General features: G+C 33.0%; 2 protein-coding genes across 2 annotated transcripts in view; one reads left to right on the top strand and one right to left on the bottom strand.

The window, feature by feature from the left end:
- Window positions 1-5,287: 5,287 nt before the first annotated feature.
- LOC149550670 (GDSL esterase/lipase 7-like) lies at window positions 5,288-7,727 on the top strand. The gene is made up of 5 exons (XM_089789565.1): window positions 5,288-5,498; window positions 5,624-5,751; window positions 6,344-6,583; window positions 6,729-6,981; window positions 7,241-7,727. The coding sequence occupies exons 1-5, from the start codon at window positions 5,288-5,290 to the stop codon at window positions 7,483-7,485; spliced, it is 1,077 nt and encodes a 358-aa protein (XP_089645691.1). The 3' UTR covers window positions 7,486-7,727.
- Window positions 7,728-15,066: 7,339 nt separating this feature from the next.
- LOC149550669 (IQ domain-containing protein IQM3-like) overlaps window positions 15,067-17,573 on the bottom strand; it is a 55,501-nt gene continuing 52,994 nt past the window's right edge. The window contains exon 9 of the mRNA XM_089786228.1: window positions 15,067-15,837. Coding sequence (XP_089642354.1) covers window positions 15,226-15,837 — 612 coding nt within the window. The 3' untranslated portion in view covers window positions 15,067-15,225. The remainder of the gene's footprint in view (window positions 15,838-17,573) is intronic.

The raw sequence follows: 17,573 nt of genomic DNA, 5'->3' as shown, positions 1-17,573 counted from the left end.
ACCAACCAATATAAATTCAGGGCCAATTAAACTTATCAATCTGATTAACCTTTAACCTTTTAAACTTCTTATCAACACAATAGGCAAAATAAACTTTAAAGTAATGTGAAAAACATTCAAACAAGTATAAAACCATATATATCTCATGGAAACTTGATTAGGGTGAAAATCAAGGTGTGATAATGATGCTCACAATATTTGTACTCTTCTAGAATATTCTTTTCTAAGAGCATGCATGGTTAAGGGTTACAAGCAACACTGTTAGGTGCTACCTAGCTAAGGGATTTCCCTAAAAACCTTGGAGTCTTAAACCCCATTATGAGTAATGTTGTCAGAGGATTTTGAACACTCTTTTGAGAATGTTACACAATGATAGGATTTTACAAAGATCTATTAAGATCACCCAACTAAGGGATTTTTTTGCTACAATGGTTAGACTGTAAGAAATAAGAATGATGTTTAATTTTCACTACCTATGCAAGATTGGATGCAATAAATTTCTCTAACATGTCAACACACCATACTTGATCCTCTGTCTCAATCACAATCAACACTATGTCTTCCTCTATGATCACAACCTTCAATTTCCTCTGCCACGATAACTACTCATTCTTTCTTCATCCTTAAGTAGAATAGATTCAATTACAAACCTTAAGCCTAAAATCCAACAATTTAGATTTAGCACAATGAATCTAATCATTCTTTCTTTCTTTCTTTCCTCTTTCCATGTCGGCTTGCACTTGATCTTTATTTTGAAAATTGTTCCAACTCCATAAGTCATTTTGACCTTGTATAAACTTCTTGAAGAATCTTCCTTAAATGTATTACCTTGATCTTTATGTCATCAATTGCTTCCATAAACCACACATCAACATTCTAGTTGTCCAATCCAAATCATTTGCATTATGAATCTTCACTAATTGTTCTTTATTCACCAATCGATAATCCTTCTCTGTTTACCTATTATTCCTTTGTACCTTTTCATCTAATTTACCTACTCACTTTCCAATTTACAGATATAATTTAGTTTACCAATAAGACCATGCTTACCTATTTGCGTCACTTTCAACTAATCAAATCACCTTTACCTTTAATCATTATAGGATGTTATCCTAATTGTGTCATCTTAACATCATCATGAAGCATATCCAATACTCAATTCAACTTATTTTTTTATAGATTTAAGGAAACATTCAAATCATTCAATTGTTCATCATTGACTGTCTCAAGAGTTACTTGATTTAGTTTTTGTCTTTATAACTAACTCAAATCTTCAAATAAATGGTGTTAGAATGATTTAGAGTAAGAGGGGGGGAGGGGGGAGGGGTGAATCAGTTATTCTCAGGTCCAGATGTACCAATTCAACCTTTAACAACTTCAAACAACTTAATCCAATTCATTAAATAGCTTTGTCTATATAGCAACTTATTAGCAATTTAACATTCTTTGACTCTATGGTCTATGTATGTGTGGACTAATAGTAAAATAAATGTCTATTAAAATAGCATGCATAAAATAACATTCACACAAGTAAATGAAACTTTGACATCAAGATTTACTATGGAAACCCAATTTAATAAAAGCCACCAAGTAACATACTATCAATTTTCCACTCTTATGAAGTGAGCTTGGTTAAGAGCCAACCTTGTTAAAGGTTACATAACAAAATGTTTAAGTGTGACTCTTTTAAAGGATTTAATCACCCTATTACCTGAGTGACTTTGTTAGAGGACTTTGGATCTTTCCATTAGAATGTCACCTTGATTAAAGGATTTTAACTACCACAATGGTTAGGATGTAATAGTAGGTTTGATCTGTAAACTACAACTCAATTTTCAAATTTGGATCTCCATTCGCTTGTTTGTTGATTCATCGATTGGCCTCCATTATCATCTCCATCACTGATTTGCTTGTCATCCCTTCAAGCAATCACACTTAACTAATCTATTCCTCTTCTCCTCTGCTACTCTACTCTTCACAGGTTCTCCTTAAGATCTTCAATCAACAACAAACCAACCTTAGAAAATATCTCTTATGTCTCTTTAAATAGATAATTTTGATCTTTTTCCGCTTAAACATCACCGTAGGATTAGGTCAGATTCATCGAATCCTTCCATCATTGTGTTCTCCTTCTAGAAACTTCTTATCAATTCCTTGCCTTTGATTACATAACAAAATCTCATCATGCATTAAATACATCAGCTCATCAATCTTTATCATCCACGTATTTTGATTAATCCAAAATTTCAACTATGTCGGCCTCAAACTTGATTCTTTCACAAATAGTAACTTTTGTTGTCACTCAAATATCACTAAGTTCGTCTACTCGGCCATCATTGTGTAGCTTGACATATATTGTTCTGTCTCTCTCAACATTCATTATCATGTTTAGTTGTTACTGACGCTCGGTCAATACTAACATTTCCTTCATCAACTTGCTCAAAAGTAACTATGACTCAAATTATTATATTTGTTCAACTTCTTCTTAAGTTCCTCTATCTTCTACTTCACTTGCTTCATTCATCGATCAACATTGATACTTGGTCAAGCTTAGAGTTTAACTCAACTTCTTCTTATTTCACTCATACATCAACTCACTTATCTTTTTAACTTCATGTACTAGTTAAACAACACATTATCTTGTCAATCAAAAACTTATCAAGTTCCCATTGTAATTCCATGATACTTAACTTCTCTTCCTCAACAAATTGACTAGCTCACATTGTTATCTCCTCTTTTCAAATCCTCTTCATCAATCAAATGATATGACACTCTACATTGTTAGTAAATGTCTCTCTAGTAGGTTTGACATCAATGACAACATAACAATTGTTCCAATTATAGATTCCAACAAATGGGTGTTATCATAGACTTAGCATCCAAACACATTTCTTAACAATCTTGTACGATAGAAACACTTAACTCATTCGTAAACTCACTCTTTTCTCAAATGAATACATGGTAACCTGTTAAAATACTTAGTCAAATAGCTTGACATCAATGACAATAATATAATTGATTATCATGTCATCAAATCATCTTCTAGTCTTTACCAACTCATCATCAACATTATCCTCATCAAGTAATTCTGACAATTAGCATCATTAAATCAATGATGCCAACAATCTCCCCCTTTGACATTGATGACAACATTATAGAGTAGATATAAATAGAAGTGGAAATTTTTTCCTCTACATTCTACCTAAGCTCCATCTTCATCCTTCACTTCCATCCACTAATTAATCACATCCTACGTGATCCAATACTCCCTATGTAAGTATTATACCTTTTCTGACTTCATTTATGTTCCTATCATATCTTTTGTGACTACTTTTTTTACTCCTCATTCTCCCCCTTTGATATTTTAATTTCATTTCTATCTATAGAACATTTTGTCCCCTTTTAACAACATCTATGACTACTTTTGTCTATAATTACTATTCTCCCTCTTTAATATTTTTAATTTTATCGATAGGACCTCTTCTCCCCCTTTGTCAACAATGCCAAAGGTTATTATGTTTTAGCATATACCTCTTATTATTGCCTTTCTTCTGATATCTCTCATGTTTTGCTTGAACTTGTTTAGACTCCTCCCTCTATGCAATAATCCATTTGTAAATCAATTCATGCTTATAATTTTTTGTTTTATGTCATGAACTGATGCAATCAACATCTTTCTTTTTAGTTAACAATAGATAGGGGTATGACCCCTAGTCTATCTCTAAGATATTCAAAGCTTTTCTTAGGTAGTGGTTTAGTAAGAATGTCTGCAATTCACCCCTTTGTAGGGATGTATTCCAATCTAACTCTTTTCTCTTTTTCTTGCTCTCCTAGAAAGTGATACTTTATAACTATATGTTTTTTCTTTAAGTGCATTACAAGATTCTTTGAAATTTTTATAGCACTAGTATTATCACAATCTATTGTGCAACTAGTTCAGTTACCTTCTCATGTATTCCTTCAAGTATTTGCTTGATCCAAATTACTTTATGATAGTTAATTGCAACAACATATTCAGCTTCAGCTATGGATTGTGAAATACACTTGTGTTTCTTGCTTGTCCATGAAACCAATCTATTTTTAAAATAGAAAGCTCCTCCACTTGTACTTTTTATGTCATCAACATTGTCAGCCCAATCAGTATTTGTATAAATTAGAATCTCCTTGTTCTTCATACCATAAACCAAAATCTTCAATTCTTTTTAGATATCTAAATATCCTCTTCACAACAGTCATGTGTGTCCTTTGGATTTGATGATAATATACTCACTATTCCAACTATATAAGCTATGTCTAGTCTTCTATGAACAACATAATGCAACTTGCCTATCATTGATTTATACAATGTTTCATTTACCTCCTTTGGTAATTTGTAACCAGTGAAAATTTTCGTAAATAACAAGTAAAAGCATAGTCACATGTGAACACATTAGACTTTACTAAATTATTCTTAACAAAATAATAAACATGGAGCCAAAACATAAGGTAGGAAACAAATTAATAAAGTACAACAAAATATATAGCCATATTAAGATGATCTCAAATAAAAGTCAACACATTGCATCTTTAATGTACATCATTATCTCAACCATCACTCCACATTTTATTCTTCTCTTCCTACAAAACTATTGAATTGGCTATAGGAATTTGATCAAAAGAGAATATTTCATGCCTTGCAAACTCTTGAATCATGTTTTCTAACACCAGCTCTGAGACGCATACCCAAGGGAGAAAGGTGATTAAGTTCTAAACATTATGTCTGTACATATGATTTTTAAATATATTACTATTTATAACATTGGAGTTCAAATCCATGGACAACAAATTGAACTAAAAATTTTCCAAATCTTCATCAGATTTTAAATTTAAACATTTATATCACTACCATTAGTACATTAATTCTTAATCTACTGTATTGTGTATTTACTCTGTTTGATTGTTCAACGTGTGAGATGGGTATTCTTTGCATTCAATTGCGCAACAAATGGATCCCCAACACTCCACCACCGTGCTAATTTTCTCTGATGTGATTACAAAGATATGCTAAATGAGATTCGAGGCATGAATTACTCCGCAACAAATTAGAAGGATTCCAAATCTCTTAAGATACTTTTTTATCCACTCAGCTAATTTGACGTTTCCCTCAAACATTTATCATGTCTGAAAAACACCCATCATCACAACGACATTTCATTACACCAGGAAGTGGATTTTGCTGTTCTGTTTATTACTCTTCTGCCTACATTGATTCTCTATGGCTTCCATAGTTGTTGTTCTCATAATAGTAATGACTAGTATGGGTGTAATATCTGAAGGAAAAACTACTGAGCCTCTTGTGCCAGCATTGTTTATCTTTGGAGACTCTCTTGCGGATGCGGGAAACAACAATAATCTTACTACACTTGCTAAAGCCAACTATTTGCCTTATGGCAGGGACTTCCCTGGAAGAATTCCCACTGGAAGATTTTCTAATGGATACAATGCCATGGATTTTCTCAGTAAGCACAATCACTAATAGTTTCATGAGTAGTTTCTTTAAGAAGATAGAATTCAATATCATAGTTGTAATGGGTGTTGAAGTGTGTTGTTTTATTTAGAGTTCTTACCACCATTCGTGTTTCAGGTTTCAAGCTAGGACTTCCCCTCATACCCATTCATGCTGATCCCAACACCAAGGGAGAAAATCTTCTCAAAGGAGTGAATTATGCATCTGGTGCTTCAGGAATTGAAAACTACTCTGGAAGGACTTTTGTAAGTACCAATAGGCCTTTCAAATTGTATACAACTTACGGGTTTTAGGTCTTTTTGTTGGACTAATTACTAATATTTTTTGTTGGACTAATTACTAATATTTTTCTTTGGGATTCGTAACATGGCTAAATCATTTCTAGTGTTCTATAAGTCTAGGGCTTATATCAGACATTGACAGGTCGATTTTTTGGTACAATAGCAACCCTAGCTTAGAACAAGTGATATCAGAACTTGTTCCATACTTCTATTGATTATATTAGACATTGACAGTAGATCTTTTAATAAAAGAGTAACACTTTCAAATTATACAGTGCTAATGAATTTAAGACCTCTTAAATTGTGTAGAATTTATTGGTTTAAGGCCTTTCAAATTGTATAAACCTTATGGGCTAAAGGCCTTTTAAATTGTGTACACCTTATAGGTTTAAGGAATTTAAATATCTATGTTTTGGGTCTTTAATCTTTCAATACATGTCCTTTCGTTTATTACTCATTTCCAATCCCATTAGTTTACTTTGCTCATTGTGTACTAATATATCCTTTTATTTGATATTAGAAATGTATTTCTCACCTGTTTGAATGCTATGTGTAGGGTGAAATTATCCCTTTGGAAGATCAGATCCAGAATTTTATAAATACTAAAGAGGAGATCGTTCAATCCATAGACAAACAAGCCGCACACCGATTACTATCAAAGGCAATCTTCTACATTATTACTGCACACAATGATTGGCTAAATACATATTATTTTCGGCTCTCTCCTCTTCCTGAGCTGTACAATGAGTACGAATACAGAGACAGTCTGATTAGTAAGCTTCTCCAACAAGTGGAGGTAATTAGCAATGATAAACTCTTTGTATTGTTTATAACTTCTTAGCCATTTGAAATTAGATATTAACATAATTTTGTATAATGTTTCTCAAATGGTCATGTAATAAAGGTAAATGTTTATTGGGTTTTGTGGTTTTTCTTAGCAGAGGCTTCATTCTAATGGGGCAAGAAATATTGTGGTGGCCGGACTGAGTGCAGTGGGATGCATTCCTTCACAGCTGAATAAATATAATAGCAATGGTTCCTGCATTGATTTTCTTAACAAGGTTGCCATAGACTATAATAAGGTCTTAAGACAAAAGTTAAGGGAACTCAACAACCATCTTGCTAATTCCACTCTACTCTTCAACAATATGTATATCCCAATCTATGATGCCTTTCATAATCCTGCAGCTTTTGGTAAGCACAGAAAACTGTAAGCTAGAATTTGTGATTTGTAATTTAGAGTTTTTTCTTTTTTAAGTAAAGGGGGTGTTTCAGGTATCTGTCTAGCAATCTATTTTGGGGTCAGCGAAGCTAAACTAGTTCCCCTTAGAGCATGTGCACATGTGCATGGAATAAACTTGAGACAGTTGAACCCGAGACCATAGAGATAACCCACGACCTCACGGTCAATTTGTAATTTAAAGATTGATTGTTGCTTTGAATGTTGTGCAAGGTTTCAAGTATGTCAATCAGGCTTGTTGTGGCATTGGAAGATTTGGTGGGTTTTTAATATGTACCCGAGAATACCCAGTGTGCGGCAATGAAGGAGACTATTTGTTTTGGGATGCCTATCATCCCACAGAGAAAATGTTCAAACAGATGGTTGATCTTTTGTGGGAAAATGGCCCTCCGTACAGTTACCCAGTGAGTGGAAAAGAGGCAATTCACAGGCTTATCAGACAAGGAGAAGTTAAATGAATACTGCTCACAGCATAAACATCTTTTCAGTCTATTCTAGCGAAGCAATATTCTTTCTTGAGATCTACACATTTCACTAGAGAAAAGATGAAGGAATAACTCACTTGACTATTACAGAATGATCTATCTGGATTGATATATTTAGGTGACTTGTTAGTAGTTAATTTTGATTTTTATATATCCTCGGCTTTTATTAATGTTGGCTTTCTTTTTCTATAGTATATTTTTTATAATTGACTGTTCGTTCGTGGTATAGGAGGGTGTATCTTGAGTGCGTATGTTGATGTATTTTATTTTTTACTTTGGCTTAATCAAGAGTGTATATACTTTAGTCCGTTTGGTTCGTGGAATTTAAAAAACTCGGATTTGTACAAATCTTGGTTTAGTCAAATCAAGGTTTTGTATATCTTCATTCCGATTTTGGGATTTTCCTGAAACCGTTTTGTTTCACTTGGAAGATGCGTGTGAAGACATATTTTTATGCGTAAGCTTGGAGTTGAAGGCAAATTTCAAAAAATAGTTCAATCTATTATTTTTACACTCATTAAAAAACAAAACCAGGTTTTGATTTTCAATTCCTACTTTTTTTAGGAAGTCGGAAAACCTGGTTTTGAGACAAAATTGGAAGTCTCATATGCTAATTCCATTTTGCAAATTTTGAAACAAATGCACATATTTTCAAATCAGGATTTTGAAAAAGCCAATTCCTATCATCTTCCAAGAACCAAACGGACCCTAAATTAAAGGAACAGTGTAGAGAATTGAGACTAATAGTTAATCTTTGCCCATCTTTAGGAAATTTCAAATGATTAATCATGAAATTATTCTCCTATTCATCATGTATGACCAATTGCATCTTCTGTCTATGAGTTATCAATCTTAAGCCTTGCATTATTTTTTCTTGTTTCTTTATATGTACCTACAATATATTTAATGCAATCATGAATGAAGAGTGAAGGAAAGGATTTTTAACATTGCCCATAGTAACAACGTTGTTGAACAATGCAAGTGTTAAAATAACTATAAATAAAATATTGCAAAGACAGCAATGGGTAGGGACAGAAGCTATGTTGCCAATATGGGCACCATGTGAAGGTATGGGAATCCATCGGCTAGATGAGACTGGTGACAAAAGGCAACATGGTCATCCCTTATTCATTAAAGGCCTAACAAACTTCCTAGCCAATGTAAGGAGTAGATATAAAAGAAATATATTCCTTATTCTCGGGCTATGTCTTCCAGCTCACAAACCACAATGAGAACTAATAGGACATGGACAACGATAAAATCATGAGAGAGCATATTGATGCATTGTTTTTGGAGAGGGTGTGTAGGTTAAAGTGAGAGGATGAAAAGAAGGGTGGAGAGATAGTCCATTAGAGAGAGAAAAGGCAAAAAGGGAATTGTATAGGATGGGCATGCAGAGGATACAAGAAAAATGACGAGGAAGAAATAGATATTGACGAAAAACACATTAAAACATGAGTAGAAGAAAATGAACTTGAATGTCAAAAATATGTACAACATCATGTGTCTTCTCACAGGGAATGAAATGCACAAAATTCTACTACTACAAATACATAATCATGTCCTCTTTGTGTTCTTTGAAAGCCTAATATGCAATCCATGATGATGTCCTATTAAGGTCTTTCTAGTACTATTTCTTATTATAATCAATAGCCTAACAAGGAGATTGACCCTTACACAATCACAATTCAAGCCGTTAAAGAGAGCAACAAAACTGAAACATGGGAGTTGTCTTTTACAGGTCATCAATGACTTATTAATAGTACTCAAACAAAACAAGTGTTGTCCCAAAAAAAGTACACAAGCACAAAGGAAAACTTAGCCCTCCTCAAGAGGGGGAGGATTGCTCATTCACAATGTGTGAATAAGAGTGTGAGTTTGTAGAATTATTTTCCATGTATGATCAGACAAATGTCTGGACAATGTTGTCATCAAGATCTCCCTAGTGGGGGGGGGGGTGGCGGGGCTACTAATGAAGCACCATTTGGACTTATGTCAAAACAATGGTTAGAGTGTTGAGGAAGTTGTACATTGTCAATTGAATCTTGGAATAGAGTTGAAGCAGGAATAAAAGAAAGGTCCACATGGCTAGAGGGAGCTACACCAATAGTAGCAGGAGTGGTGTCCACATAGTTTATTGTAAGGGCATCAACCAAGTTTGCAGTAGGAGCATAAGCCAGATTCGCTAGAAACAACAACAAAAATAATCCCATCAGCACTAGCATTATCAAGAATGTCAAACATCACCATAGCACTAGGAATGGAAATCACAACAACAATGTCAGTTGTTGCACATAACCATAGCATTCTTTGTATTGCACAACCCATTGGAGCAAGAGCTATTGTAGAGAATATTGGATTTCCTTCACCGCAGGAAGCCCTAGCAACCTACTCCCCCATAAGAGGCCTAGATGCAAGTCTTCTCCAGTGGTTGGACATGCTAGGTAGGAGAAGGTAGCAGACAATATTTAAAAAAGTTGGCTCATTTCTCTAGTATTATTAAAGATTGATACAATGAGATATTTTGTCCAGTTCCCTTTACAACTTCACAACTATTACACTTTTGAACAAACCTCCTTACATCCTTATGTATTTGAGACTCACTTACCAAATCCATAATTTTATCAATATCAAAATTTCTTGCTAATTCACCACTATGTTTCTCCTGGATCAATTTTTTCCTCATTGAGCTTACAAGAATACACAATTGATTTCCTTTGAATAGAAAACCATCCTTAATGAAACAATCCAATTACTCATTTTTATTTTTATTGGCTCCCAACTTCCTTTCAAAAAATATTTTCATAAATATCTTTGAGCTCTAAAAAATCCATTATTGTACTACTATCATTTATGTCAATAAGTTTCTCCTACTCAACACCTGTATAACCTTGTTAGATTTTTCACTCCTATACATCAACAAAAATGTAAAACTCTACATGAATTTTACCCATATGTATTTTTTATTCAAGTTTCCTTGATTGTTCAAATATTGCGATACTTGATGACCAATGTACAACATAATCTTTACACATGTAATTATGGCTTGAGTATCTATTTATTGCATCATTCAACATTTACTAAAATATATCATTGGTATCCCTTCTTAACACTACTCCTAACAATTACTTCAACTTGAACTCCTATCAATTTCACCCCACTATTTTTGTAAACAATTTATAGATGGCACTAAAAGTCTCAATCAAATTTATGTATAATTTTTCAAATGTTTAAAAATATCCCCATTGATATTTGATTGTGTAAACAATTCAACAATTTCCCTAACTTTCTCTAGTCCATCTTCAAACTTTTCTTAGAAATAATTAAACTAAAATATAGGTCAATTATATCCCATATAAACTATATTTCCTTATGTTTATCAATAACTTCTCTTCACACAATATCATTTAGAAAATAATATCATCATGTAAATAATGATACACTAACTCATTAATTCTTTCAATATATCATTCATCAACCACATGAATGTCCTTAGTATAATTGGCAATTGCAAATAGTTGGGGACCAAAAGGTATTTTTAAGTGGTCATGTTTTTTCCTAAAATCATAAAAGTCTAAATCTTGAATGAGACAAAAATAAGATTTGTATTGCTCAAGATCTACTTTCTAAATTAGTATTTTTTTAAATGGTGGAGATTAAGGGGTTAAAAAATAGGGCCACACATGGTAGACATGGTTTTTACAAAAAAAATACCATACCATGTATAGATTCAAAAATAGCAGACACCCATTTGCAATTTAGGCTACAATTTTGTAACCACTTTAGAGTTGATTCCCCTAGCATCAAAGTAGGTCCAGTTTAGCCCTACATCACCCTTTTCTCTCTCAAGATGCTCAAAGTCCTTGTCAACAATTATCTTTTGGCATCAATTTTCTAGTAATCGCATGTTATCCTTGCTACTCGTTGTATTTGAGCAATGATTTGTTTGGACACTAGCATGTCATGTGGACATCCATGCACCATGCACTCGTCCACCAACATCTCAACATTTAGATGTTGGTCTTTTGTATGTTTTCCACTTGTCACTTTCTTTTGTCCATTGGAATCTTCTAGAACTTCCCAAATCTCTTTTTTGCTCTTATTTTCTCTTAAAATTGAAGTGCTTTGGAATTTAATCTCTCTCTCTCTCTCTCTCTCTCTCTCTCACACACACACACACACACACACACACACACACACACACAATCTTGGCTCTTGCAGCGCTCTTGCTCTTGTGTTCTCTTAAAGTGATCTCAATAGCAATCTTGACTTTCTCAAGCACATACAATAATGTTTGTCTCTATTGTGTCTTTGAGCATCTTGGGATTCATTACATCCCTTTCTATCCATATTATTTGTTTCTCATGTGATAGGGATTTTCCTCCAATGGGTTTATTTCTATTTGCATATCTCATGTAATAGGGATTCTCCTCCATTTAGTGGAGTTTAGTTCTATTACATTATCATTTATTTATCTTTCAAAAAGTAAGAACTTGACTAAGGCAAGTCTCCAAACAACCACAAACAATTTTCCCACTTCTGCATGTGTACATGTTTATTGAAAGTTTTCAACCCCACAAAGGTTTCTTGTATTTAAATATATTATACATTTATTTTATCTTTTTTATATATAGTATTTATCGTCATATTTCTAATTATGTATTTTACAGGTTATTTGAAGCATAAACCTGAGCTTTTGTCATAGTATGAGTGTTTTCTATCGCAACTTGTACAATATTAATGCGCACCACACCGACATCCGAGGTCGAGATGTTAAGACTTGGACCAAATATTCATTGTCATCTAGTGTTTCCAATTTGGGACCAAAATATTTATTCTCCTTGTCTATAATAACATATTTCCATTGGTTTATACAATTTGGAGAGTTGCTAAGTCTATAATAGCTAATATCATATACTTTTTGTACTTTTTTAATCAATATATAAGTTTTTACTAAAAAAATTAGTTGACACATCTTAAAAAAGAAAATAATATTGAATATGCCCCACATAATTAAAGCTAATTGGAAATCCTTTTTTTGATGAATGTAGAATAGAGTCTATTTTCTAAAAATGTATTTTTTAAGAAAAAAATCAATGAACTAGCAAACAATGATACCAAAAATGACCCATATTGGCTTTTGACAAAAAAGGATACACCAACAAATGGAAATAAAAGAAGAAAAGCTTAACATACCCAAAACATGTAGGAAATTACATGGTTAGAAATTTAAGAGAGCTTAATGTTATCTTGGCATTTTGTAAATTTGAAATGAATACATGCAAATGTGACCAAGAGCATGTTCAAAACTGTATATTTCTTTTTACAATTCTTGACAAGATTTGAATAATTAATAAGTAGGAGATATTTTCCACAGTAAGTCAAATTGTGGCATTGCTATCATAAAATATGGGTCAATGAATTTAACTCAAAAACTAGAGGGTTAAATCTTGATAACAATATCACAATTTGACTTCTTGTAGAGAATATCTCCTACTTATCAATTGATGAGCATAAGGAGCCTTATAATGAATGGTGCATAAGGGATAACACTTGAAGGTTTTGCAAATGGGGTTCAAGCAAAGTGGGCTTAACCTTGGAGGAAACTCCATGGTTATGTCTGCTTGAGTGGAGTAATATTGGGATGGGTGACCTCTTAGGAAGCCTCAATGCTTCACCACTGAGCATCACCTAGACGAAATGAGTCTTAAGAGTTCCATTCATTCAAATGATTGATTGTTTCTTGTGAACCACTACTCATGAAAGATGGGTCAATGAGGTTGACTTAAAAACTACACACTTGAATCCTAATTGAAATGTCACAAGACGAACAATGTTTCCATACAACATATCTATTAGGAGGTGAACTCGTTTAAATGTTTTCACCATCCGCCTGTGTTGGTGTTGTTGGTAGAAGTAGGGAGGTGGTGGCAATATCTAGTGGTGGGGATGTTTTTCCCAACTTCAACTTCATTGCAAGGAGGCTGCAAGGTGGTTTTGCGAAGTTAGGGTGGTGGTCTTTCACGATGATCAAGTTTCAGTGGTGGTTCGTGGCTTTGGTCTCATGTCACTGAAATATTGTTTCACGTACTATTTGGGTGATGTTGGTTATATCCAAAATTACTTCAAATAAATTGTAATACTATCTAAACAAATTGTACATTACCTCAATATAATTATTACCTCAATATAATTCTATGATTAAACTAGATATAAAAAGCAACATAGTTGACTCCCCATTTTAAAAATGTGGGATCGTAATACCAAATCTTGACTTAGCCACTACAATATTGAAAATCATTGACCAAATTAACTCTTGCATCTCTAGAGAAATTCATAGGAAAAAATGAAACAATTTTCAAATGACTTTGTTTATCTTGTTTTCTAATTTTTTTTTTATTAAAGAGGATTTGAACTTGGCATCCTTTAGGTACCTACAACATGACTTTACTAGTAAACTAGATGCCTATTGACAAATTATTTTTCAGTCTTAATATTACTAATTATTATAATTCTTTATTATTTCATAAAACCTTATTTTAAAAATTAAGGTTACTTTTATTTAAAATATTAATTAATTAAAATTACTTTTCCAATATTACAAGTTTAGATAAGACTAAATTGATTTAGAAAAATATGAAATCAAACAAATTTATATATTTTTCCATACGCTGATTAAATAATATAAATAATCATCACGACTGGCAATAAAATTTCTATACCATGAAAACCATCACATTGAGAAATTATATCATATAAAGTTTTCTATTGAACATTACATGCCAAAACAAAACAAAAAAAAAAAGGTTATACTCTTGAAAACTGGCTGAACATTATAAGCGCCAATCAATTAAATATTAATTTAAATTTATTATTTTAAAAAAATCTATACTAAAAATAACTTTTTTAATATGAAATGCCATGTGTTATATTAAAGTATTTTTAAATTATCATTAAAATAATATTTATTTTTATTAATAATAAATTTTAATAGATAAAGAGATCAGTTGTTTTTCTTAGAGGTAAACTTAGTTTAAACAATTATATACTATAATTCAATAATGTAAGTTTATACATGATTTTAAAACATTATAGATATCAGATTTTCACAATTCATGATTTTGTACTACAAAATTTCTATATAAGATTATGTACAAATTTTTATATTGACACTTTAGATCACACTCCTCCAATTTTGGAAGATCAAAGATTGTGATCTGATTCCCAGTATTACAGAATTACTAAGTGTGATCCAAATCATTGATGTAAAAACTTCTAAATAATCTTTATCTAGATTGTACCAATCAATCAACCCATATGAATCTAGCAAGAAAAAAAACTTACCAAACTCATCTTAATATTAAATTACTCTAAAATTTATACTTATATCATACCCCAGAAGTTGCTGAGCTGATAAATAGTTCATTTCCTTGAAGAGAGGAATTGCAGAATTACTAAATGTGATCTAAATTATTAATATAAAAACTATTAAACAATCTTTATCTATATCATGTCAATCAATCAACAACCCATATGAATCTAGCAAGAGAAAGGTTTACTAAAACTCGCCCTGATTTTGATTTATGCTAAAAATTGTACTTATATCATACTAAAGTTATGTATCATCAATCCAACCGAAAATAATTGGCAGAAGTTGCCAGGCTGATAAATAGTTCGCTTCCTTGAAAAGAGGAAAAAGCAGAAGTTCCTAAATTAATCTCTAGGAGACAATACACACGTGTGCAAATCTGAGGACTGATCTTTTGGGGAAGTTAGACGCATGACTCTAGGTGATAAATTTACTTGCTGTAATGCCTGGAGTCGAAGTTCTGGGGGAAGATCTGCAATGCATCCTATTCGAGGACCAGTTCCAGTTGACCACTTACGAGATAACCGTTTTCCAAGCTGATATGACTTTGATGACTTCTGAGAACTAAGCGTTTTAAGTAACTTTATAGGCGGGATTTCTGTGAGTTGATTTTCAATTTCCTTGCTTGAAAGGCTTCTTTTATAATAAACATTGTCTTGACTCTTCTCCATATCTGGACATTTTACCATTTCTTCCTTACCCTCAGCTGCTGGGCTCACTGTATAATCTTGTAGTCTCTTGTTTTTATTGCTTTTAGATGTTCCACTTACATCCACCCAATTATGGAGTATGAAACTAACATCAGTTTGCTGACCATTACCGACTGCATGTGTCTCTTCAGAATTTTCTTGCCCGTTCTCGCGCGCCTGCTCTTCCAAATATATTTCCGAGTTTGTTGCACGCCCATTTCTTGAAAAGTTTTCCAGTTCACTTGACTGTTCCTCGTAACTTGTCGTCTGAAAAAATGGGCACCACTTCAGCTTCAGAATAATTGCAAAAGACAATGACTTGCATTTGAATAACATAGTAAAAATACTGGGCAAAAGGAAATATTATTGCACACACCAGACTACAGATTTTCAACTCCATGAGATTGAAGAGAGTAGAATTGGACAAGAAAATTATCTTTTTCTCCAGCACCTAATGAACATATTACCTTCTGCAAATAATATGAACTGATAAAACAGCAATCATGTTACACAAATAAAGCTATGTCCCATGGTGAGCATTTCAGCGAAGAGCACAGGGACGGGGGGTGGCCAAGGACATAATGCACGAACAAGAGTCCAAAGGACATTTTTAGGGAAAGAATTCAACCAAGTACATTATGCTTCTTATTGATTTGTTAGCAAATTGTGTGTTCTCTCTAATGCTCAAAGATATCCTCAATCTATTGCAATACTAAAGGCTATCTTATGAACCTACAACATGTTTTTGCTGCACCATACAATTTTCATTTTGCGTTAAACATTATTAAACTAATTGAGCAATTTTCATACAATAAATTTCTCAATTTCCAATAAATTGTAGAATTCTACTTTAGGCAGAAACTGTCATTAATTGTTGTAAATCAAATTGTATGCAAGCAGAAATGAAGTTGCAGCAGGCATAGATCATGTAAAACCTCATTCAGAACAATAATATGGTAGCAGGAACAATTGTTTTCAGTAGTTCTAATGGCTGAATCCCTTAGAAACATGCAAAAGGAAAATCTCTTAAAATCTACCAACCAGTGGATATATAATATTGATAACAACAGTCATATAATATTGATAACAACAGTCCAAAATCCGAAACACTATAAATCAATAATAAAAATGGGACAGCAGCTACAACATACCCCAGCAGCAGGAGATGCCTAGACATCCCCAAAGGGCATGGGAATGTTTCCCCCATTTCCTGCAAATTCCCAGATGAGGGGGCAATAGGGGGACATCGCACCTAGGAGATGGGAAGGTCTGCTTCCAGCACAGGTGACACATCCCCATGTATGTTTTAGTAAAAGCAAAGTACACTGAGATGTCTTAGACAAGAAAATGAACAGTGTTCTTTGACTACAGGAAGTTCAAGAGGCATATCTTGGACTCACTCTCCCTTGCTCTTCCTTGATTAACTCTCCCTTACTCATCCTTATAACTCTCCCTTACTCATCCTTGTTGGCACTAAACTCTCCCTCTTTGACATCAAATGCTTAAGGATATGAACTTTGAAGTTACTATGCACCTCATGTACTGATTTTATGCAATATGCTCTGAATTTCACACATGAAGCGTGACAAGCTGCACAAACTTGATAGATCTTCAATGGAACTTGGTTGATGCCTCACTGTCTTTTTCTTTAGTGAGCATCAGATGGGGAATAACCCCTAGTTTACCTCTTAGATACATAAAAAATGCATATTTAGATAAAGCCATAGTAAATATATTTGCTATATGCTCCTTGGTATTCACATATTCCAAGCTCACCTCTCTTTTGAACCAATTCCCTTAAAAAATGATATTTTATTGCAATGTGTTTTATCTTTGTGTGCATTACAGGATTATTGGATATATTGATTGCACTTGTATTATCATAGTAGATAACTACTGGTTCCTTGATTTCCTCCTTCATTTCTAACATTAACTGTTTGATCCATATTATGTTAGAACAATTGACTGTTGTAGAAACATACTTTGCCTCTACTGTTGATTGA

The sequence above is a fragment of the Cupressus sempervirens genome, chromosome 6 (genome assembly GCF_028749045.1).
Source record: "Cupressus sempervirens isolate cs-2001-9-10 chromosome 6, ASM2874904v1, whole genome shotgun sequence".
Classification (NCBI taxonomy): Eukaryota; Viridiplantae; Streptophyta; class Pinopsida; order Cupressales; family Cupressaceae; genus Cupressus; species Cupressus sempervirens.
Note: the sequence above shows the minus strand (reverse complement) of the source record. Positions and strands in the feature narration are given on the sequence as shown.

Bases quoted from the DNA above. Each gene is read 5' to 3' on its own strand.
- LOC149550670 (XM_089789565.1), top strand. From the start codon at position 5,288: ATGACTAGTATGGGTGTAATATCTGAAGGAAAAACTACTGAGCCTCTT. The intron at 5,499-5,623 runs GTAAGCACAATC...TTCGTGTTTCAG, and splicing joins CAATGCCATGGATTTTCTCA to GTTTCAAGCTAGGACTTCCC. The intron at 5,752-6,343 runs GTAAGTACCAAT...TGCTATGTGTAG, and splicing joins ACTACTCTGGAAGGACTTTT to GGTGAAATTATCCCTTTGGA.